The sequence below is a fragment of the Sorghum bicolor genome, chromosome 3, assembly GCF_000003195.3.
Source record: "Sorghum bicolor cultivar BTx623 chromosome 3, Sorghum_bicolor_NCBIv3, whole genome shotgun sequence".
Lineage (NCBI taxonomy): Eukaryota > Viridiplantae > Streptophyta > Magnoliopsida > Poales > Poaceae > Sorghum > Sorghum bicolor.
In genome coordinates, this window is record NC_012872.2 from 44,625,251 (window position 1) to 44,650,123 (window position 24,873).

Sequence of the window (24,873 nt, forward strand, 5' to 3'; positions counted from 1 at the left end):
CTCTACGCCCTGGTGCCAACGGTTCGCGTTCTACCGCCCTAAATCACTAAAACCCCGTGCACCGGCCAACTCCGGCCATGGCGCCGCCGTGGGCACCCTCAGCTCCGGCGGGCCGCTCCCCTCTCTTTTCCCCGATCTAATCTCAACCATCCAAGTGCGATCCAACGGTCTATATCAAAGCATACCCCTTCGGCCGACATCTTTGCTAAAGAGCCCCTGTCCTTTTTAAAGTTCCAACCCGCAGTCCTTTGCGGATTTCCGGAATACGCTTCCTAACTCCGAAAGCGTATTCCCGTCTGCTCTGATTCAGAATACGTTTTCACAGTTTAAAAACGTACTCCGTGCTGGTTTATTCAAAATACGTTTTCAGGAAATTACAAGTTTGCCACTGGATTGGTTTTACACATAAAATATTCATCTTAATTCCGTTTTGGCTCGTTCAAATTGCGTTGGTTTTGTATTCAAAAGATCTACATGTTAGTAACACTATTTTCTCAGTTCGAAACTTTTTAATTCCGTGACTCAAATTAATTAATTGTTTTTCTAAAGAAAATCTTAGAAAATTCATATATTCTTCGTTTTAACTCCGTTTTGATCCATTCAAATTTCGTTAGATTCATTTTTGCGTAATCTATAGATTAGTAGCTCTATTATACATGCCTCCAACTTTTTTAAATCTGAACTTAGTTTTAATCTATTATTTTATTAAAGGAAATCTTAGGAAAATCATAACTTCTTTGTTATAGCTCCGATTTTCGTGTACTTTACGTCTGTGTGATCGTAGAGCGATGTAGATTTGTTTTATAAGCTTTTTATCTTTATTTGCTACTGTTGGTGTATTGTTCTAATTATAGGTTTGTTTTGCTTTGTATGATTGCCTCTGGATGATTGATGTTGATGTGATGATTGAGTTTAGTCGGTGAGCTTTTACGTGGTGATCAAGAAGCAGTTTGTGGAAGGTTTGGAACTAAAAGAAGGATCTGAGTTTCAAGGCAAGTATAGCATGGGATCATCCTTGTTTCCTAATAACTTTAATCACACAGTTCACATTGCATGTGTCTCCTTGATAAGGATTTCCTAGTATTGATCTTATACCTTGTCACCTATGGTTTTGCATTGGGTAGCTTATGCTAGTGCTCCACTAAACCATGATCATGTAATTTGACTAAAGGATTATGCGATAAACATTAAAAGATGACTTTTTAGCAACATTGGAAAAAGAGGGCTGGAGCATTGGGCTATCTTATGGTGCTCTAGTTTCTCTCCATAAGGACTTATCTGTATCTAACCATCCGGGACATACAGTACAACTGTGAGGGCTACATGGCTCTGGCTTTAGCTCAGTATGAGGACCTTTTCTAGCTTGTTAGTGGTTACCCTTGTGGCGCAAATGGGGGATAGCAGACCGTGGATTCCTGCGGGTGAGTCACACGGACTGACTAACGAAACCAAGCGGCCCTAACTTGTTAGACGAACCTTTGAAAGGCTTCATAGTGAACCCTGCCAGTCTTCCTTGGTAGTGGGATAAGAGGTCGACGGGCCTCGGGCGAAAGGGTAAATCACGACTCACAGTGAAAGTGTACAACCTCTGCAGAGTGTAAAACTGATATATCAGCCGTGCTCACGGTCACGAGCGGCCTTAGACCAATACAGAATAAATGATCACTAATGGCAAATCATTAATGTTATTATTATTAATATGTTGTTTATGCTATTCTTTATTCATTTTACCTGATCATGAGTTTGCTTTGGGACTCGACAACTTGATGCTACTCATATGCTAAAATTGTGACAACTCAAAGCTACATGCAGTTCAACAAGTGTCTAGCCTTTGAGCCTCATGAACCCTATGTTATTCTTGCTGAGTACGAGATGTACTTACGCTTGCCTTTACATTTTATTTGGATAAAAATCCCGGATGGGTACCAGCTTGCAAGTTTGGAGAAGAGTTTAGGCTTGTGCTCAACCAGTCAGTTGTCCCTGTGGATTTGGAGCTTTCGCTTGAAGAACGGAGTGTCTTTCCGCTGTTTGCTATCTGAGGTTATATCTTTTATACTAAGTTCGTTATATATAAGCATTGACTATTGATATTACCCCTTATTTGTGGCTATATGTGAGATTTGACTTCCTGGGCTCACATATGGTGTGTATCTGGTTTTGTTCTTAAAACCGGGTGCTACACTTAGCCACATAATAAATATGATAAGCACCTCAATTAGATATTCTAAAAAGTCATTAGCATGGTATTAGAACGAACTACAAGAATATTTCCTAAGTTATTCTCAACTATATAGTCTAGCATTATCATAGTTAGGCAATTATACTTAGCAATCATTGTAAGACAAGACTACGCCCATGCATAGTGATATTAGCAAGGTAAATGAGAAACATAGCAATCACTTCCCTATAATAATATTGCTCTGAATACACGAGAGGGGACTATATAAGAATCAATGAAGCTGTCACTATCACGAACCACCCCACGATCTGGCATATTGGGTACAATCACAGATAAATACGGTATAAGCACCACGCCTACACAATATCTATCATTTACCCATGGATCCGATAGATAAACGCTATATATCCTAAACATGTATATAGATTCAATCTAACTAAGCCAAGTATATAACTATGATAAACTAAGAACAATATAATCTTGAATATAAGCAAGTAGAGCAAAGTCATAAGCAATATATTGAAGTAGAACAAAGTCATATTCATAATATTGAAGAACAAATATGATTAGAAAACACAATTAGAGAATTACCAAGAATCCTCTTGACAGATCCGGAAACCAATCGAAGATTGACTCCTTCTAGTTCTAATCATATGTAGCTATGCTAATCTAGATGTCTAATTGATGTGGTGGCTCTAGGCTTGATCAGAGGCTTCTTCTCCCATGAGAATAATGAATTAGGGTTGAGAGGCTCTCTCCTCCAGGGGCCAGAGGGTCTGGTTTTATAGTACCTTCAAGTGAATATGGGCCATTGGATCAAACCGACATTGATTGAACGATTATCCTTGATCCTTTAGGTCGGTGGAGATCTTTCCCAAAAGAGAGTCCTGTTTGGACTCCAGGAGGGGGCGGGCGCCTAGGTCAACTGGGCGGGCGCCCAGTGCCTGGTCCCGTTCGGCCTCCGCTTCCTTCCCATGGCTTCTGGAGTCTTCTAGATGTAAGATAATTGCGCGGCACGTTAATATCTCTATGTAATCCCGACGTGTGGGCCTTTCTTCCGTATTTTCTCATAACCTCCTGCAGAAATAGACAAACACCAAAACTCGTGGAATTCTGTCAGATAAAACCCTAAGTCTAGATGTTGATTTCATTTGGATCCTTTTCTTTGTTTATTTGTTAATTAAATTTGATACTTAAGGACCGTCAACAGTAATATGCATAAATGCTCCTCCCGAGGCCAAATTAAGGTATTCTTGATTTCTATCATTAAGGCCTAAAAAGAAATATTGTAAAAGCATTGGTTCTGGTAAAGCAAGATTAGGTCCAGAATTTACAAAGCCATCAAAACGATCCCAAGCCTTGTCTAGCGATTCATTGTATAATTGTTTGAATCCTATAATTTCAAACCGAAGTTTAGCGACCTTTTCTACTGGGAAGAATTTAAGGCAAAAGTATTTTCGTAATATATCCAAAGTTTAAAATAGCGGGCTATTGAAAATAGCGGCAACTTTTTTTCAGGAGCTATGCAGCTATAGCGGTTCTATAGCGGCGCTATGACAGATAGCGTTTTTATAAAAAATACATGAAAAACATGAGTAATTGATGAAAAAGACATAGTAAATATGAATTTGATGTATAAAAATATGTTTTTATAAATCTAGGTAACATTACAAAATACCAATATGACATTACAACATGGTTCATGAAAGCTCCATTGTCCAAAATACAAAATTAGCAGTAAAGAATAAATGATAATTTAGTCTAAGATGGAGTTTTGAGAGTCAAACTGAGAAAATTTATTATAGCGACACTATAGCGCGTAATAGCGGTGAAAGTTGTGATAGCGGAAAAAATACAAATAGCTTAGCGGCAAGCCTGTCCAGCCGCTATAGCGCCGCTATAGCCTGCTATTTTTTCCTTGAATATATCCCAGTCTCCTTGACTATTCCCAACATGGCGATTATACTATTTCTTAGCTCGACCCGTTAATGAAAATAGAAAGAGTTTCCATCTTAAAGTTTCATTGGCTATGCCCTTAATTCTTAGACATGAACATGTCTGCTCAAAATTGGCTAAGTGGGAATAGGGGTTTTCGCTAGAATTACTAGAAAAAATATGTTCTTGAACTAATTTGGTTAGTCCCAAGCGTAGCTCATAGCCAGATGATGTGATTGGTTTAGAAGATTCCTTTGGCTGGAGGTACGATCCTGATGGTGCTCCATATTGATATAAAAGTTGAGATTCAATTTCCATATTTTTATTTTAAATATTATATATATATATTTATAAAAAAGGATAACTAGAGACTAAGATAGACTAATGTCAAAATCAGCAAACCGTTTCCCGACAACGGTGCCAGAAATGCTTGTTGGTATAAATTAACTGCATCCTAATAATGATTATAATCAGATTATCCGCAAGCTCACAAATATATATTGATCAGCACTTCACCAAGATCAACCCGGTTTTACTATCAAACCCAAAGGAACAGTAGGTGATTTATGACCCAGCCTATAACTCTTAATCTGATGATTTATGACCTAGCCTATAACTCTTAATCTAAGGGGGATACAATCAATCTAGAAAACTATTGAGAATGAGGAAATAGCTAAGGTAGTCTGGTTTCAATAACCGATACACTTTGTATAGTATCGTCTTATCGGGCAAGTAACCCGAATAGAAGAAGAAATAGAGTAATCCCCTATCACGCACCTATAAGCCTATCAATCCTATCAATGGGAAGTGGACTATAGAGGAATCAATGTAGCTATAAAGTCACCTACATGAACTACCACTGTATCAGGGGACATTCACAAGCAACCATAGCCTAGACACCACGTCTACGCTATGAATTACTACTCCGACCTACGAGCTACCCAAATAATAATACTCAATATAATATGAGTTGCAAACCAAAGAACGAATACAAATAAGTTGCTTACTTGAATCAGAATGGTAAATACAAAAGTACCTCAAAATGCAGCTCTGGGCAAGGGAGCCGAATCCAGACGAATACAGCTCCTAAGGAAGCTCCGACAGGCGAGGACTCCTCTGAATCTCTACTCCTCTACTCTATCTCTCTAATCTCTATCTTGATTGCTAGCCTAGATCTAGTGGATCTCTATCTAATGCTCTGACTCTTTATCTCTTGATCTGGCCTCCTCTAGGGGGTCTAGCCTTCTATTTATAGCCTGGTGGAATGGATACGCGACGTTGGATCAAACCGACTTAACAAGCGGCCAAGATGGCTCCTCCGAAGCGGTGGAGGAAGCTTCCGGAAGGGGAGCCAAAACCCTAGCTATAGGGGGCCGGGCGACGCCAGGGTGGGGCCGGGCGGCCCTACCTGGTGGCCTCTACCGGTCCCGTTGCTTCTTGTGTCTTCTGGAGTATTTCTGATCCCTCTGGTGTCATCCTTCCATCATGGATAAGTTTTGTGGTTGATTAGCACTTAAATCTCTCTTTTCAGCTCTTTCTAAATTAATCCCTGAAAAACACAGAATATGCAAAACTCATGGAAACTGTTAGTGATAACCCTATTCTAGTAGATATTCATATCTGGTGGAGAAATAAATGCTAACAAATTTTGTAAGTTAACAGGTGTCAACTGATTGTGCTCAATTCATTGTTTGACTAAAGGACAAGGCACATTGGAACGATGACAACACATATTACTTTTGTATTCTTGCTGTTGATCACAAGTAAAAAGGGCTCTGCTCTAATGGCTTAATGACAAAGAGGGGGTATCTTAGCATGGCACCACTATATCAAGCAAAAACTAGCCTTAGGCACACTTCGAATCAACTAAGGAATAGATGGAATCAGTTGAACAGAATGTACTCATGGTACAAATGGGCATGCAAACAAACTGGTTTAGGAGTAGCAGATGATGGAACGTTTTTTGCTGAGCAATGGTGGTGGGAAGATAACACTAGGGTATTTTCATATAAATATGTGGGTTTCAATTGCAACAATTACATTTTTGTTGTATTTACCTTACTGATCCATGTGTTTGAATCATGTATGCAGACTAGACCAGAATGCAAGAGGTTTTAGTACGCAATGCCTAGCTTCTTTCCACTCATACATGAGTTTTTCTTCCAGATAGCTCTAGATGGTTCAACCTCAACCATTTCTAGTTTTGATGGTGCACCAGAACAAGTAGATGTCAATCTTGAACCTAAAGTGCAGGTAGATGTTCATATAGACAAGGATTCTATTAGGACCCCCTAAAAGCACCACTAGCCTAGGCAAGAGATCTATCAACACTTGTGACACAACTAGCAACCCAAGCAAGGCTAAAAGATCAGCTTCATGTGTGTGCGGTGTCATGCAGGGTTTGGTTAACTATCTGTAGATTGTGCATGACAAGGACAATAATAGTTTGGAAACCATTGCTAAAAACTTATTAGATGTGGTGAAGAATAGATTGCTGGAACTGAAAAAGCAGAAGGATGACAAAATAAATGAAGCACTTAAGTGTCTAGAGAAGTTGGAGGAACTGGGGGTAGTGAAGGGCACAAAAGAGTATAATGTTGCACTAAGGGTGTTCAAGAGTAGGTACAACAGGAAGATGTTCACGAGATGTGTAACCCCTAAAGAAAAGAGGGAGTACCTTTAGGGTTTCTTCCCCCTTTGATGGAGGCTTCCTATGACAATGCATCACTAGTTGACCTTGATCTAAAGGAGGTCTTCTCATGGACTTCAGTTGATGATGGTCTACTAAAGATGCTATTGCCATTACCTACCTTAATGTCCTTTTAATTTAATGTTGAACCTCCTAATTTGTAATATTGCTGGACCTTATGTAATATTTAGTGAACCTACTATGTACTCTGTTTGATGAATTGGTGTGTTATGTGGTCTATGTGATGAACCTGTGGTGTGTTATGTGATCTATGTGATGAACCTACTGTGTTCTGTGTTTGATAATTTGCAAGTGCTGAAATATTTGGTAGTTCAATGTTACTAATGAGCTTGATTTGGTGGTATAGGTTGATGATATGCAAGAGGAATTACCTATTCTAGATGGTGCTGCAAATAGGACTTTAGGCATTGATGGTCTCTGTTTTCATAGGAGTTCTTCTAGTGATGACAGTTCAAGCACCACAGTCTCCACTGATGAAGAAGAAGAATTCCTAACTCATATATTGCTTGAAGGTGCAAAGGCTATCCAAATGCATGTATTACAAAGTTTGCAAAGGAGAAGGGAGATAGTAACAAAGCAAGTTAGGTATGTCTTACTATGCCAAGTACGTAAACAAAGCAAGTTATAGAGTTCCTGCTCTTAGTGGGTATGATTGGACAATTAGGATATTAGATAGCAAGACTCAGTTTTACAGGATGTTTAGGATACACAGGAATATTTTTGATAACCCGCATAACCTACTCCTAGAGAGATATGGGTTGTCACTCACTAGGAAGATGACATCCACAGAGGCACTTGATATTTTCTTATGGATCTATGGTGGGCAACAGTCCATGAGGCAAGCTGACAATAGGTTTCAAAGGTCACTTGAAACTGTTAGCAGAAAATTTGACAAAGTCCTTGAATGTGTGGTTAGGTTAGCTACATACATCATTAGACCCAAGGACCCTGAATTTAGAACTATGCATCAAAGGCTCAGATCAGCTAGGTTTGCTCCATATTTTGACAACTGCATTAGAGCAATAGATGGTACACATGTCCCTGTCACAGTTCCTATAGACAAGGTGGTTTAGTACACAGGAAGAAAGGGATACACAACCCAGAATGTGTTAGCAGTGACATTGATATGAGGTTCACCTTTGTGGTTGCTTGTTGGCCTGGGTCTGTCCATGACATGAGGGTTTTCAAAGATGCAATTGAGAAGTTCAAGGACAAATTCTTATTTTCTCCTCAAGGTATCCATCTCTTCCATCTGCACAACTCATGTTTGGCTTTGGTAGGTTCATGATGTTGTGTAGGTTAGCAAGACATTGATAAATTGATCATGTTGTGTAGGTAAATTTGATCTTGTTGATTTTGGGTATCAATTGTCCTAGATATCTTGTACCTTACAAGTCTACAAAGTACCATGTTCCTGAATGGAGGGAAGGACCTAGGCCCCAAGGTAAACATGAGGTCTTCAACTATCATCATTCTTCTCTTAGGAATATTATTGAGAGATCTTTTGGGGTCCTAAAAAAGAAATGGTGAATACTGCTAGATTTGGCTAGTTTTCTAGTCTAGAAATAAAGCAAAATTATTATATATAGCTTGCATGACATCACATAACTTCATTAGGCAGAGTGGGTTGATGGATGAGCTGTTTGAAAGATATGATGAAGATGAAAACTTTGATCCTCATGATGAAGAAACATCAAGCACATCACTGAGGCACAATACTATGGCTACTGATGAAGAAGAAGAAATGAATGCATTTTGAGAGTGGATTGCAAATGGTTTGATGAATAAGTCATAGCTTTGAGGACTTGTTTGGTTTGTAATTGTAATGAACAATTTTGTCTGATTGGTTGAATCTGTAATTTTATTGAACAATTTTGTGTGACATATTGTAATGTGTAATAAAGATTATTTTTGTGTGATATGCTCCACTTTGTCATCTATGTGTGGTGTGTAAAGAAGCAGCAGGCAGCCGACGTGAAAAACTGCAGGGGCACTAAGTGGTAGTTGCAGGGGCAATTTGGTAACCAACACTGGTATGTGTCAGATTCGGAAACAATGTTTGCTGGAAACCAAACAAGTTTGTTAAATTTTACCATAAGGGCACTCCCAATGGTATATTAATAATAGTTTCTATATCTATTAATTATCATGCCAACTCAGTAAATATTTGACATGGCAATCTAATTAATGAAAAAAGAGAAGGAAATTTGATAAAGGAGAGAAAGGACGTCCAACCGATGCACGAAGAAATCGCTACTACCCCGTTGGGAGGAAACGAGTGGTTCCTATCAGCGATGCCGCCGTTGCCCGGTTCGTGCTGGCTGTGCCGCCGTCTGCAAGCCGCTCGCTTCTGCCCAGACCACACAGGTTGCGCCACCATCGCTTAGATTGATCCCGCACATGCCCCGCCGTCACCCAGATCGCTCGCATCTATGTAGGCCGTGCCGCCGTCCACACACCGCTCGCGTCCACCCAGACTGCGCAGGTCGCGCCACCATCGCCCAGTCTGCTTGGTCCGCACAGGTTGCGTAGGTCGCGTTGCCGTCACCCAGATGGCTCGCATCCATGGTGAGGTTGAGCACAAGTTCATGGTTGCTAGCTGGTGACATAGCACAGCTCGCCGACGACCAAGGAATCGAGCTTCCTGCGGCTGGTTGCCCGGTCCCTTGAATCGCTGACGTTCGGACGCCTCCCCTCCTGTGGCTCTGCTGTGTGTCTTCTTTGAGGAGGTAGAGTAGTCATGACTCAAGTAAGACTGAGATAAGAGAGAGAGGAAAGAATAAAAAGCAACATTTAATACCTAAAGACACATTCACTGTGAGAGGTAGTTTCTACGAAAAGTTTGTAGGTGATAAAGCAACTATAAAAATCATGTATAGTTTTAACTGTTGAGACTGCTCTAAACTTACCATGTTAAAGTTTACCACTTGAAACAATTAAACAAAAAGGCTCTTCTTAGGGATGAAAACGGATCGGATACGGACGAATATCATTGATATCATATTTGTTTTTATATTTCTAATCGTATTCGGATTCGAAAACGGATAATGTCAACCATGTCGGATAAGATAAGATAAGATTGGATGTCGACATCATAAATATACGATTTAAGTATTCGAATACGGATACGGAATCGGATGTTGAATATTCAGACGCAAATACGTACAGATCTGAACCCCTCTAAACGAATTCGGTCTCAAATACGGTTGGAAAATATTCGTACCATTTTCACGGCTAGCTCTTCGTATGCGATCTCGAGATGACAGCCGACAGATGGGCCATTGTTCTCCACATGGCCCACATGTCATGTCCGAACAGAACCTCCCATCCCACGTCGCGCCACTGATACGTGTGGACCAGGTAATTCTCGATCTAAAAATTGTGTTTCTTTCCCCCCGAAAAATGATATTGATCGGAAAAAACAAGACTAAAATAAGGGCCCAAGCGCTGGAGTTCGTCTTTTCTTTCTCTCCCCAAATCCTCCTCCTCTCCCTCTTTGTGACTCTGTCTGTCGCTCGCGTTGCCTCTTCCCTCCGCGTCCGGGGGCCTGCGTCGTTCCAGAAAGAGCTGGAGGCAACCTAATCCGCGGCTCGCTGCGCCAATCCGCGGTTAGCAATGCTGCAGGAGTTCGTCGACAACGTCATCGCCGTCACAAAGGAGTAAGCTGCCTCTCCTCGTACCCCCGCGGCGATTTTCAGTATATGTGTATGCGGTTATTCCAGGGAATGGGTCGTCAGGGCGCGGGGAATCAGCGACTTGAGAGGGTTTGGTGCGTGCGGTAGGAGGGTATGGTTTCAGTGTTACGTTGATTGAATGAAGGGAGTAGGGCTACTAGCTGTTCGTTTCTAGCTTGGGATTAAGTTGGGTCAATATGTGCTGCTGTAGATTTCGTAGGACGTTGGACTCGGTACTGATTACCCTAACACGCTTTTGTATATGCATGACTAGTTATTTTCGTATGCCCAAATTATGAAGCTGATTGCTGCAGATCTGTTAACAAAGGATGCTTGAGGTTTGAGGGGAATGCGGGAACCATGTCATAGTTCTCACTTCTAATGTTTCCTTTGTTTCTGTTCAAAGCCACGACATTGTGCAATCGAACTATATATACCAGGCTCTAGAGTGCAGGAAAATTGTTTTTTTTACTTTCTAACATTATGATAGTAGATTCATTGTGCACACTAACATGCGCAAGGGTACCTTCTTCAATCCTAGAAAGGCGAAATCATCAGCATGAACACTCCCTTTGCTATTAGAGTGCACTTGCCTGTGATGGGCAACAGGTAAATGGAGGTGCACAACCCTCCCTAGAGCAACTTAGCATGAATTTAGTTCACATATGATTGAACTTGAGTATTTGGATTTTTATAAGCAAATAGTATTAGTATTGCTTATTTAAGGTAATTCTATATTATCTTTTATTTTATTTCTCCCTGTATATCATTGATTAGGAAATTTGAAAGGTATGTATTGTGCCAGTGCTGTATTAACTGAAAAATAACAAATAATGAAGATATAGTGCTGTTTTTTTGACCCCGTATGTCATTACAGGTTGAATAGTCCAGCTCGAAAAAAAATCTCTATGTTATTGTTCTAATAAAATCCTATTTCAAATGGTTGCAGTAACTATTTTTCTACTATGTATGGATTGTTAGTGATTTTGCGATTATAGGAGTGGCCGTGCTCAGAAAGATTTAGTTTGATGAGCAAAAAGCATAGTTTGAAAGATTCTTGTAGCCTGAGAATTTGATCTGGACAAATGTATGAATTGCAGATTTTTTAGAATATTTCACAAAATTAGACACATGATTTCTTATGAACTAATGCTTTGTTTGCTGCTTCATGAGAGCAAAAATTTATTTGCGCAAACAGTAAACAGTTCGTGAACTTACTTGGCCTCTACTAATGAATTCATTCATTTGTGGTTCTGAAACATGTTAACAGTAACTGGTAGCATGGAAACAATCCCATCTGATGTATAGACCACTGGATTTGCAGTACTCGGTTCTAGGGTGAATAATTGGACCTTTGTACAAGATACCAGGCAGGTTATTGAATGGTTAGCTTATTTGATATTTACAAAAGTGAATCCCTAATTACATTGGCTTAGAACTTAGAATATCCTTTTCAAAGATGTTAATAAACTGTGAGATGAGATTATCTTTGGCATTTTATGGGCTTGTGGACCGTAACATCTGACTTTGACAAACCAAATACTTATTTTACCTTCCGTGTACACTATACTTGTAACCCAGAATTTTGTTCTTGTGGAATCATGGAGGAACCTTCATTTCCATTCATTTGATGCATGTGTTCCATTGGAGCATGAGGCTTTTGAAATCCTCGGTTGTATGTATAGTTCTGTACATTGCTGATAGTTCATCTTGTTTTAGCCCTGCTGCAGAGTTCTACTTTAAACCACTGATTTGCATTTAACATGTGCTACATGGGAGACTGAAACATTAACTTTAGACATTCTTGATTTTATCTGTAATTATTTTTAGACCAGAAACAGAACAAAACAAGTTAGTTGATCTTGTCTTAGACGGTTAGACCTTCTGTAGATATTGCTAATTGACTTCTGGCACTTCTATTGGCAGATCTGTGAAGACATTCACATATGAGTCACTGAACAACATTGCAAGGTTCATAAATGGAATGTCAGCACTCTTATTGACACTACTACCTGGAAAAGGCAACATTTTAGAAGGCATAAGTGGCTGGGAACTTAGGCCAGCACTCCGTGGGCCGCGTCTTCCTCGTTGGATGGAAAGGTAACAAAAAAAAACCTACACAAAGTATAATGTGGAAGCAACAACAAGAACAAAACTATAACTAAGTAAACCTCCAACTTAGACATTTTTATGAAACCATGAAGGATCACCATGAAGATAGACTAAGTTTATTATAGAAAAACCAAGAGTGACATTATTTTATCTAAATGTGGGTGAAACCGTGAAGATATGCCGCTAATCCCATCCCTTCAAGCAAAGCATCCAATCAAAGCACCAGTGAGAATAAATCTCAGTAAGCAAACTGCCTGAACATGTCATTCACACTACAATTTAATTAGACATCAAGTTAAACATAGAAGAATGCATGTCATACTAAATAAAGGTTCATGATAAAAATATTTATCCATTGAAATTTTCATAAACATGTAATGAGCATAATATACAATAAATAAACGATATCCACATATGAATAAAACCTGCTCTCATATAAGGCCCTGTTTAGTTCCCCACCCAAAAATTTTTCATCCATCCCATCGAATCTTTAGACACATGCATGGAACATTAAATGTAGATAAAAAAATAAACTAATTACACAGTTTAGTTGAGAATCGCGAGACAAATCTTTTAAGCCTAGTTACTCCATGATTAGCCTTAAGTGCTACAGTAACCCACATATGCTAATGACAGATTAATTATGCTTAATAAATTTGTCTTGCAGTTTCCTGACGAGCTATGTAATTTGTTTTTTTATTAGTTTCTAAAAACCCCTCCCGACATCCTTCCGACATATCCGATGTGACACGCAAAAAATTTTCGTTCCCAATCTAAACAGGCCCTAAATAAAACAATACTCCTTATATCCACTTCATGTCAACACAAAACCTCGATACAAATAAACCTCAAATAGTGCAAATGCAATGCATATGCATGTCCACTGCCTCCATACCCAACAAGGTATGAAGCTACATCGTACCCCTTCTCGAGCAACATACAATGTTGTACCGGTACGGTCGTCGCTAGCAAGCGGCGACATAATCCACAAGAGCACTCTGGAATAGTCATATAACTTTCTCACCGACCTGGCTCAAGAGCACTCCGGAATAGTTATATGACTTTCTCACCGACCTGGCTCTATGCATATGCTCATAACGAGAATGCACATGATGCAATGATGTGATGCGACTGCAAGAGTAGTTGCCACATGTCATATACTCCCACAGTCATAAACTCACACTTACCTCATGAAGAAAGACAAATACTTCTCACAGATGCCATATGTCTCCACAATTATAAAACATACCACTTACCTTCCAGATGGCAAATGAGATTCAACAATTATGATCACATCAAACAGTACTATAAAGGATAAGTTAATTCATAATAGGTAGATCATCTTGGTTCAATTAATGTTAAGACAAGTGTAGGTGGAATAAACAACAAGTCAAGCTGTAGCAACCACCGCTACGTTTACTTGTCTCAAAATAGCGATGCAAGAACATGAGCTAACAATGATCCAAAGGCGCACCACCTGTTCAAACATCATCACCTCATAAAACAAACTCATTGAAACATTCACAAATGACAAACAAAATGCTTCTATGGCCTGCACTACCTCTCTCTTGAAAACAGCAACCAAACAACCAATCAACAGCAGAAACCCTACTTCACATTTTTAGTGTGGATAAGTTACATGTTCAAAAATTATGAAATTTTTACAGAAGATATAAAACTCCATTATCTACATCTTTTATATAAAGCAATCTGGCATATGAGATTTCCATGATAGCATAAACAACCTCTGAACATAACTGAACTTTTCTGCTGACAAAAACATGACAGCAAGCTTCTAAAATTCATAAGTGGGGTTATGCTGATCCAAAAATGGTGGTCTTTAACAATATGGAAATATTAACAAAAATATTCTACAACTTTCATGTTATAAGCTTTGGATTTTAAGGACTGAAAAATACTCATAACGAGCCAAGAATTCAACTACAGTTTTCAGATAGCAGAACAACAACAGCTGACTAAAACACACATAACTGGAGCCATAATGATCCAAAATCTATGATATTTAACAATCTGGAAAGCTTATGAAATTCCAAACAACTTTCATTTAGATCATTCCATGAGATTATGGACATATGACAATGTAAAACTGAATGTATCTAACTGTGTCCAGATTTCTGACAGCACAAATGCATCAACAAACATTCAAACAACGACCATATCTCCTAAACCATAAGGGCTACAAGGGTGATCTTTACGCCAAAAGAAAGATATTAAAGTCTACTGCTTGAATATAATTTTCCTATGATTTTTAGATACATAAAAATAGCCCAAAACAGCATACAACTTACAACTGCGCAATCTGGAAAAACAGCAGGGCCTAGTTTCGAGATTAGAATCCTCAACCGTCAACTAATGCAAATGAATTGCCCAACCCTAGCATGGAGTCTCACAGAAACAATAGGGAAAAGAAGGATCTTACCCCAATAACAAGAGCCATGAAGAGACACTATGAATTCTCTCGCGTTTCACCTTCTTCCTCATGGTGAACCTCACCGCTAGACATTTTGTCGTCTTGATCTACTCCACCCAAAGCAACACCATCAAGAACAGTGATGAGAGGCACAAAAATGAGGGAAAAACAAGAAGAGTAGAAGATTCCATATGTATGAACAAGGGATCAGGCCCTAACTCTCTCTCTCTCTCCTCTCTTCTCCATCCTCCGATCTTCTCTTGTTTTTCTCCGATGCACGAGAGGCGGCGGCTCAAGGGATCAAGGAAAAATAGGTTTAGGGAGGGGAAAGGACACGGCAAAGGGGAAAAGGCACAGGGTCTTTTTACTGTAGCCACGACGCTACAGTAACCATGAATACTGTTCATGTTTTTTTTATTTATATAAACCTTGCGGTAGCTCTAGTTTTATCATCTGAAATCCAAATAACGTGTATGGGTAGTTAAACAGATGTGCTCGACGAGCTCTATGCGTCTATGATCTCTGATCATTCATCCAAGCTACGTACCATTACCACTATACGCTTTCTAACACTCGAAAATGTATTATGGGGTATTGCATATATGCTTTGTTTTCTTAGGTAACATAGTTTACTCTGTTCTGACAACTTCATTCCTTCTTTTGAACTTAGTGGGGTATCTTCGTTTAATGAGTTCATCCATGAACTTTCTGTTGATTCGGATTCTGAATCAATTGCTGACTCAGTCAATGGGGATGATGATCATGAAGAGTTTGTCTGCCCTCCATCTCCATTGTCCCAAAGTTCACGGTTATCGCACACAAGCAGCTTTGGTAGACGTGATCGTCGACTGAGGAGACATATCAGATATGCAGTTGCTTGGTTACTATGGCCATTGAGATTCTTTCTTTCGTTAATATTCATTTTGTTCAATGCCATTAAATTTCGGATGGTAAGGTCAACTGCTAAAGGTGCAGAAACTCCTCATCTCTCAAGAACTGGTCTTGCCAAGAAATCATTTCATATAAGGGATCAGTTTCTCCAGCGCACAACCGATAGGAGGCGTGGAGTTTTTGAGGTAATAATTGAGAACTGAATTTCCTTTCATCTATTTATCTACTTTCTTGACAAGTTAGGATAATTTGAACCTTTCTTGTTCAAATTTTCATTCACATATCTAGTATTCATCGACCTACTTTTTGCATAGGATCTTCATCTGGCAATTGAGATTTTCATCGAATCAGTCTTTGACATCGTTCACAAAGCAGCACATTATATTCTTTCTCCTTCAGAAGTGTGGCAGAACCTGTTTTGCTGGATAAATGGAAGTGGTCATGATACTAGTTCTGCCGTTGATGTATCGACAGCTAATGTTGGCAGTGATAATCCTGTTCCAACGGAGAGGAAGACCATGTATCGTCATTCTCTGAACACAGATTCCCGCACATGTGAAGATGTTATTACTGAGCTTGGGTGAGAAACTGTCCTTTTATTTCTGCTGTGTTTAGATCCAAGGTTTGGGTTATCAAATAGATTTAGTATCATAGACATGTATGTGGCTTCTGATACTACTGCTGGGTATTTTGGTGTGAAATGCTAGCTATCATCGTATAGTAGATACTCCTTCCATTCCAAATTGTAAGTCATTCCAAGAATCTTGGAGAGTCAAAGCATTTTCACGTTTGACCAAAATTATAGAGAAAAATACTAAGATTTGTAACGTAAAATGAGTATACTATGAAAATATAATTAAGAAAGAATCTAATGATACTTAGTTAGTACCATAATAATAATTATTTTATAATATAAATTTGGTCAAACATAGAAAAATTTGACTCTCTAAGATTCTTGGAATGACTTACAATTTGAAATGGAGGGAGTAATAGATAATCAGCCTGATTATAAAGAACTCAGAAGTTTCTTTAGTCAAACCTTATTTGTAATTGAGTATGTTGTTATTTTCAGCACTTATTGTTTTTTTTTTCTGTGTGGTTCTTTCAGGTATCCTTTTGAGGCTATTAAGGTTGTTACTTCAGATGGATATGTCGTGTTACTGGAGAGAATTCCAAGGTGAAAATAGTGACTTTGTCATGTTATTTTATTTCCTGATATTTATGGATTAAAACTTGATGCATTACCCTTTTAGGCGTGATTCACGGAAGGTTGTCTTGTTGCAACATGGAATATTGGATTCATCTATGGGGTGAGTGATGACCAATTACTCTATTGGCAATGTTATTGACATTTCACACAAGTTTATGACATTTGCCTCAGTTTTATTTGTTTCTGATTTTTGCTGATATCCTTTGCTAGCAGCTTTATCACCCAAACTTACAGTTTTGCCACTTTGCGAGCATGTGATAGTGATATCATCAACTGTTTCAAAAAATAAAGTTGTATTGATTTGTCTGACTGTATAGACAGTCAGACAATGCAGGACCTCTAACAAATGGCAAGATCGTCTACACTACTAAGCTTAGCTGTTATAGTTGTTTCTTTGTTTGTGGGTACTGATTAGTAAATAGCCAAAAGTATGATGCAGTGCAGTAGATATTTTTGTTGAAATCAGCACATTGATTGATCAAGAGTGTTGTGTAATTATCTACCTGTGTATGAAAATTTTGCCTTCATCTAAAACATCTCTGACCACTATCACCTGGTGAACTTCTGATCTGTGATCAGAGAATGCTGTTTTCTTTGTGTAATTGTTGCTTTTAGTCAATAGTTTTTTTCCTGGTGTGGAAGTGGAATGCTGATATTTAGCAACTGTCCTTAACCAGTTATGCATTTAACTAGAACTTTCTTTGCTCCTCTGTCTAACAAGAGTTCCTTGAAGTTAGACATGGACGTTGTAATCATATAAATTACTTTATATGTTTAGCGTTCTAAAAACTTCTGTTTATAACTGTGCTTGCCTGTCAGTGGTTTCCCTTGGATAATTAGAGCATTTAATGCTGAAAGCACTGTTTATATTTGAATTTTTTAATGCTATATTGAAAATAGAGTCCAAGTACTGATGGACCGCTGAAATGATAAAGTTAATTTGGGGTCATTGAGAAACTTTCAGTTAAAAATGGTTAAGCTTGACTTTAGTTGAAAGCAGTTTATCTTATGTTTACGATATACTCCCTCCATCCCAAATTATAAGTCGTTTGACTTTTTTAACTTTAAGTTTGACCACTCGTCTTATTCAAAAAATTTGTGCAAACGTGTTGTGGACTTGTTTGTGGGTCGCCAGTATAGGCGTCGGTCCAAACAGGGCCTCAGCCCAGGTCGTGGCTAATAGGCCTAGTTGCTGGTTGTTTAGAAAAGGAAGGACAGGGAGGAAATTAGTAGATTGGTTTAGTTATGGAAGTGCACCTGTCTATAAAGGGGCACCTTAGTAGATTGTAATAGGTATTGAAGAAGGAATAAACCTCCCTGTTATCGGGGTGGGTGGGGTTTTACCCTTCGACGGTGGCGTCAGGCGATTCAGCCGCCGCCATCGGAGAAGTTCCCACCGCCGAGATTCCTCGCTACCCTCTGCGTTCCAATTCTCAGTCTCATCTCTTCCTCCAATCCCCTCTGCTCTCACCTCATCGCCCACGCCGTATCAAAACGTAGTTAAATTTAAGTCATTCTTGTAGAACTTTTATTAATAAACCAAGCCACGGCAAAAAAAAAGTTATATTTTGCACAAATTTTTTAATAAAACGAATGGTCAAACTTTGTGTTAAAAAAGTCAAACGTCTTATAATTTGGGATGGATTGAGTACTTCTTGGTATTGTTTGGCCCTCATCTGTTATCTTGTTATATATCTTTTCAGCTGGGTGTCAAATGGTGTTGTTGGCTCACCAGCATTTGCAGCTTATGATCAAGGTCAGTAACAGAAACTGGATGTAATGTACATTTAGTGATGTGAATTAACTGCTCATAGTTCCTTTTTTAATGTAGGTTATGATGTTTTTCTTGGAAATCTTCGTGGCTTGGTCTCAAGGGAGCATATAGATAAAAATATTTCCTCCTACAAGTAAGTTAAGCTCCTGTGTATGTTTGGTTTATCACAAGCGGGAAATGCAGCTAACATGTGAATCAAGTTACTTCGTTCACTGTAATTGCTTATATGTGTTCACCATTCCCTCTTCGCCAGGTACTGGAAATATTCTGTTAATGAGCATGGAACTAAAGATATGCCAGCAATTATTGAGGAAATTCACAAGATCAAAACTTCAGAACTTGGCAAAAGTCAGCCTCAGTCAGGTGAGGGGACAGGAGATCAAAATGTTAAGATAAAAAATTTGGAACTACAGACTTCACAGGAAGACAGTATAGAAGATCAACCCTACAAGCTTTGTGCTGTATGTCACAGCCTGGGTGGTGCAGTTATGTTGATGTACGTGGTTACTTCAAGGATTGCACAAAAGCCCCATAGGTTGTCGAGACTGGTCCTGCTATCTCCTGCAGGTTTTCATGAGGATTCCAATGTGGTATTCAGTATGGTAGAGAAGCTCATCTTGTTTGTTGGTCCAGTACTTGCACCACTAATTCCTGGACTTTACATACCAACTCGGTTCTTTAGGATGCTTCTAAACAAATTAGCTAGGGATTTCCATAATTATCCAGCTTTGGGTGGACTTGTCCAGACCCTTATGGGCTATGTTGTTGGCGGTGACAGTTCAAATTGGGTGGGAGTGCTTGGTCTGCCCCACTACAACATGGATGACATGCCTGGTGTGTCATTTCATGTTGCGCTTCACCTTGCTCAGATAAAGAGGGCAAAGAAGTTCCAAATGTATGACTACGGCAGCCCTGCAGCAAATATTGAAGCGTATGGAACTCCGGAACCATTGGACTTGGGAGCTCATTATGGTCTCATTGACATTCCTGTGGACTTAGTCGCTGGGCAGAGGGACAGAGTTATCTCACCATCCATGGTAAAGAAGCACTACAAGCTGATGCGGAAGTCTGGCGTGGAGGTTTCATATAATGAGTTTGAGTATGCCCATTTGGATTTCACGTTCTCACATAGGGAGGAGCTTTTGTCCTATGTTATGTCCCGTCTACTGTTAGTAACCGATCCTGGTAAAGGGCGCATCAAGCAGACCACCATGCGCCTCAGGAGGCAGAAGAAAGCTCAGTCAGAGATTGAGGAGGACATGGAGTGCAGAGCCAAGGAGGAATCAGATGAACTAGCTGGACATTTGGACTGATGTGGAGCCTGCAGGTTGAGTGTGTTGTAAGTTTGTGAATAGGTTACTCGCGCCGTCTCTATACATTTTACACCGTTGGAAGATCTGGGTAGGTCTCTGTTTTTAGTATCATGTTCATGGGGATCACTTTTTTTGTATCCCTGTAAGTGAACAGTAGAGGTAAGCATGCATAGACTCTGTTGAGCTTTAGGTGTCCTGTTCTTGAGTGTCGATAACGAGTGCATGGTTAGGATTAGAAGTGGATGTATTGTACTTCACAAATGTCCCGTGTTCTTGCGGCTTCTTTTGAAGAATGCATGCATGCAACCAGTAACAGCCGTTTAGTGATGTCAGGCATGCGATCAACACATCTATATTTCCGTGCACGATCAAGAGTTCAAGACCGGCTATCTTGCTGTATGTCGTGTCATCGTGTGTTCGTGGCGGTACATGCATGCATATGATGGCTCTGGCTGAAGTAGTGCACGACTGCAGTGAGACGTGTCAGTGAGAGTGAGTGGTTAGGCCTTGTTTAGTTGCCAAAAAATTAAATTTTTAGACGCATGCATGAAGTATTAAATATAGACGAAAATAAAAACTAATTGTACAGTTTGGTCGGAATTGACGAGACGAATCTTTTGAGCCTAATTAGTTTATAATTAGACAATATTTATCAAATACAAATAAAAGTACTGCTATTTATATTTTATAAAATTTTTTAGAACTAAACACGGCTCGGAGTCGGAGGTGGCACGCACACGCAGGCCGCAGGCCCCCACCCGGATCGACGACCGATCATTGCGCGGGCCATCTCGCACGGTCGCAATCAATGATCTACGAGTGCACGCGTGCGCCACCGTGGGCCCTTTACATACGGGCCCAGCGGTCAGCGTTTGGAGCTGACGTGGAGGTAGCGTACCCGAGGCTATCACCATGATTCCCGACGTTAGTAGGGGCCAGGCCGGGCTGGTTGGCGGGAGCCGAGATGACGTGAGAGGAGGTCGGGTCCAAGGCAGAGGGAATCCCAATCCGATGGGCAGGGGCCCGCAGGTGCACGTGTGGGTGGTGGGTCCGCACCCACGTTCCGACGCGCGGCCGGCCGTGTGAGTGAACCGTGCAGAGGGGACCACACGTCCTCGCTCTCTTCCCCCACGATCTACAGGACTAGTACAACTGTACAAGTCTCCTCTATCGCCTCGTGTACAAGTGCAAACACCCAGGCTGGAGCCCTAGAGCTCACTCGTCGCTCAGCTGGCATGGCAATGGCATATCTAGTCTAGCTCTATATAAAGTGGAGGCCGAGCTGAGTTTCCGCAGGCGATCAAAGTGTGCCACTCTCGCATCGTCTCTTCTTCCAGTCCTCACCTGCTGCTACTGCTAGCTCCCCCAACCCGGAAGGTGCGTTTCTGTCATATACTTACTGTAGATGATGAAAAAGCAGAGGGGCTCTGGAGGCGGGGGACTCAGCAAGGTTGCGAGGGAGCACAAGGCCAGGCTCTATATCATCCGCAGATGCGTCGTCATGCTCCTCTGCTGGCACGACTAGTAGCTACTACCATTAGCCGAACATGACCAATAATCCTTTCCGGCATTGTATATAGCTCATATCTATTTGGAGGATGAACATCTCAGCACTAACTACTATACTACTTTGAGTTTAATTTCTCCATCTGCTTTTTTTTTTCTTTCTTTCTTTCTAATTTTGTTTTGACTAGCGTATAGTATATAGCTAGAGTCTTTTAGTCATAGTTCTGTATATGGCTATTTCTAACTGATGGTACCTTACTGTATGAACTCTGCCTCCTATCCACTAATTAACTACTCGATTCAATTCCCTTTATTTCTTTGCCTAATTTGTGGGGCCTTGTTTCATATTCAAGGACAGATGCCCCAAGCCATATGTGAATAAGTGAATTTAATCCACGTTTGTACTCTCTTTAATCTTTTGCAAGAGATTCAACATGATATCCCTCACAGATTGAAATCTCTTTAACTGAACATATCATTTTGTGTGCTCTCTCTTTCTCTCGAGGCTAGGTCATTGCAACATATAGCTAAGGCCTGTTTGCCTCCACTACTACAGAATTGGTTTGTAAGAGCCAGGGTACTTCCACTTAAGGGCGGCTGGTGATATAACCGCCCTTACAGTGGATTTTTCATCAGCACCTGGCTTCTTGATCACGAGTCGCCCTTACAAATACCACAATAAGGACGGCTGGTAACACGAGCCGCCCTTACAAATGGCTGCATTTGTAAGGGCTGTTGTTGACCCAGCCGCCCTTACTTTGGGATTTGTAAGGGCGGCTCGTGATCTAGCCGCTCTTACTGTGGTATTTCTAAGGGCGGCTGGTGATTCAGCCGCCCTTACAAATCACGGCTGTATATATGTTGCACCATTCTTCCTCCTCGGGTCACTCACTCCAACCCGATGAGATAAGGTTGGGAGGCCTTGGGCACCTCCTAAAAATTGCTCTAGTGAGGGGGGAGGTTTTGGTCTCAAAAACTATGATGGGAAGCTTGGAAAAGATAAGAAAATGCTATTCCAACACTTTAATTAAAGTTTTAGAGGTTGGTTAGTGAGTAATTTGAGTTTTGCTTTTCTCTCTCTTCCATGGTGCTTGAGCTTTGTATGGAGCAAATTAGACCCTTGTTCTTAAGCTATTAGTTGGAATTAGTTAGAGATATGAGCTTGCCCTCTTTATTAGTCGATCTTGCTTGATTTTAGTGGTGATATATTTCACTTTATCATGTATGTGTAGATCTAGTTCTAGATCTAGGATTTGCTTTTTAATTTTTTTTATTTATGGTTCATGAAATTAGAATGGTTTGGATATGAAAAATTGTTGGTAAAATAATAATTGTTTCTAATTGTTGACAATGAAACTATATATAAGTTTATTTATACAATTATATTTTAATAATTGTTGCTAATTATTGTTGATTGGTAAAATAATACTTGTTTCTAATTTCTTTTCTAAATATTTAGTTTCATTAATAGCCAACTAATTAATATATAAGTTAATATTTTCACCATTTACAACTTTATAATCAAGAATAGCCAACTAAAGAATTATCCTCTACCATGAGTATAAGTATGTATACACAATTAATCTCTAGTTTGTAGTTTTCTTCATTAATTTGTTTTTTTATGTATTTTGTATTTTTGTTTTGTTGTTAATTGTTGCTAATTGGTAAAATAATACTTGTTTCTTATTCATTTTTTAAATATTTAGTTTTATTAATAGCCAACTAAATAATTATCCTCTGCCATGAGTATATACACAATTAATGTCTACTTTGTATTTTTCTTCATTAGTTTATTTTGTTTTATGTATTTTGTATTTTTATTTTATTTTAAAAGACGGAGTATAGGAACTCTTGGATGTATGGTTGGTCAAGGATTGATGAAGGTTTTCGCGATGAGGTGGATAAATTTATTGAAGCCACAGAGAAGCATGCATTAACATTGACACATTATAAGGATACAATTATTTGTCCCTGTAAAGATTGCAAGAACCTTATGGCATTTGCAGATCTGAATACCATTAGATCACATCTGATTATGCGAGGATTTGTTTCGAACTGCACAGTGTGGACTCATCATGGCGAAACAACGGTTATTGATGATGGCAACTTTGATCTAGGAGATGCCGCCGAAGCCGAGAGGTATATGCACCAATACACAACTGAGCTTAAAGAAGAAATAGGCTATGACTATGGCAATGGATAAGGTGGTCAGTACTTTGGCAATCAAGATGGTGCTAATGATGCTGGTGATGTCGGCACTGATGGAGGAGCACGTGAGGGGGATGAAGATGACTTTGACAATTTATAGGACATGATTCGGGCGATTGGACTAGAAATATTACTGCGGAATAAAGGTGTAGAAAATGTAGAGAGGGTGAAAAAAGCATCGATGGAGACTGTGTACAGTGTTGAGAAGGGTTGTCCGACCCATTGGACACTGCTCTGTTTTGTGCTTGAGCTACTTATCTTGAAGGCAAAGTACGGCTGGTCTGACTGCAGTTTCAATGATCTATTGGGTCTCTTATCATGGGTGTTGCCACAGCCAAACTTAGTTCCCACCAACACATATCATGCGAAGAAGGTTATAAGTCCATTATCAATGGGTGTTGAGAAAATAGATGCATGCCTGTAACATCCCAAAAATTCACATTCGAAAATCACTCGCATTAAAAATTATTTTCAAAATATATTTCAAAAACTATAAAATAATTTGAGCTCTATAGTATCTCCATCCATATTTTTCGCGCACAAATAATAGCAAGTACCAGCAAGCTTACATGCGAGAAAACATAGCAGTGTACCTACACGAATATATATCTCATGCATGCATGCAGGACATGCCACCGACCATTTGCATGCACCTGCATGCAAGGACACGGTGATTAGGCAGCGTCCATTTGCATGCAACGTGCATGCAAATGGGACATCGTCCTTCGTATGAAATTAGGCACCGACCATGCGCTACAGTAGCATTTTTAATGGCACGCAGCTGAGCGCTTTGGCCTATAAAAAGCCAGCCTAGCCTCGGGTGCTCACTCTCACCACCCGAGAAACACGTTCACTCACTTGCTCACTCACTCTCACTTCGCGTATACCGTATACGGCCATACGCACAAGCTGAGCTCGACTGTCGTCGCA

General features: G+C 39.8%; 2 protein-coding genes across 4 annotated transcripts; both read left to right on the plus strand.

The window, feature by feature from the left end:
• LOC8075414 lies at window positions 10,265-20,594 on the plus strand. Of its 3 annotated transcripts, none has more exons than XM_021456504.1 (10): window positions 10,266-10,483; window positions 11,769-11,872; window positions 12,425-12,598; window positions 15,712-16,117; window positions 16,247-16,512; window positions 17,041-17,109; window positions 17,186-17,242; window positions 18,846-18,898; window positions 18,974-19,049; window positions 19,170-20,594. In XM_021456504.1, exons 3-10 carry the CDS (start codon window positions 12,483-12,485, stop codon window positions 20,227-20,229), a joined length of 2,103 nt encoding a protein of 700 aa, XP_021312179.1. In that variant the 5' UTR covers window positions 10,266-10,483; window positions 11,769-11,872; window positions 12,425-12,482; the 3' UTR covers window positions 20,230-20,594. The 3 variants fall into 3 exon arrangements, with proteins under 3 accessions (XP_002455718.2, XP_021312179.1, XP_021312178.1); XM_021456503.1 differs by having other exon boundaries at window positions 11,769-11,868; XM_002455673.2 differs by lacking the exon at window positions 11,769-11,872 and having other exon boundaries at window positions 10,265-10,483.
• On the plus strand, window positions 21,395-24,245 carry LOC110433816. The gene has a single exon (XM_021456505.1). It carries the CDS (start codon window positions 21,635-21,637, stop codon window positions 21,752-21,754), a length of 120 nt encoding a protein of 39 aa, XP_021312180.1. The 5' UTR covers window positions 21,395-21,634; the 3' UTR covers window positions 21,755-24,245.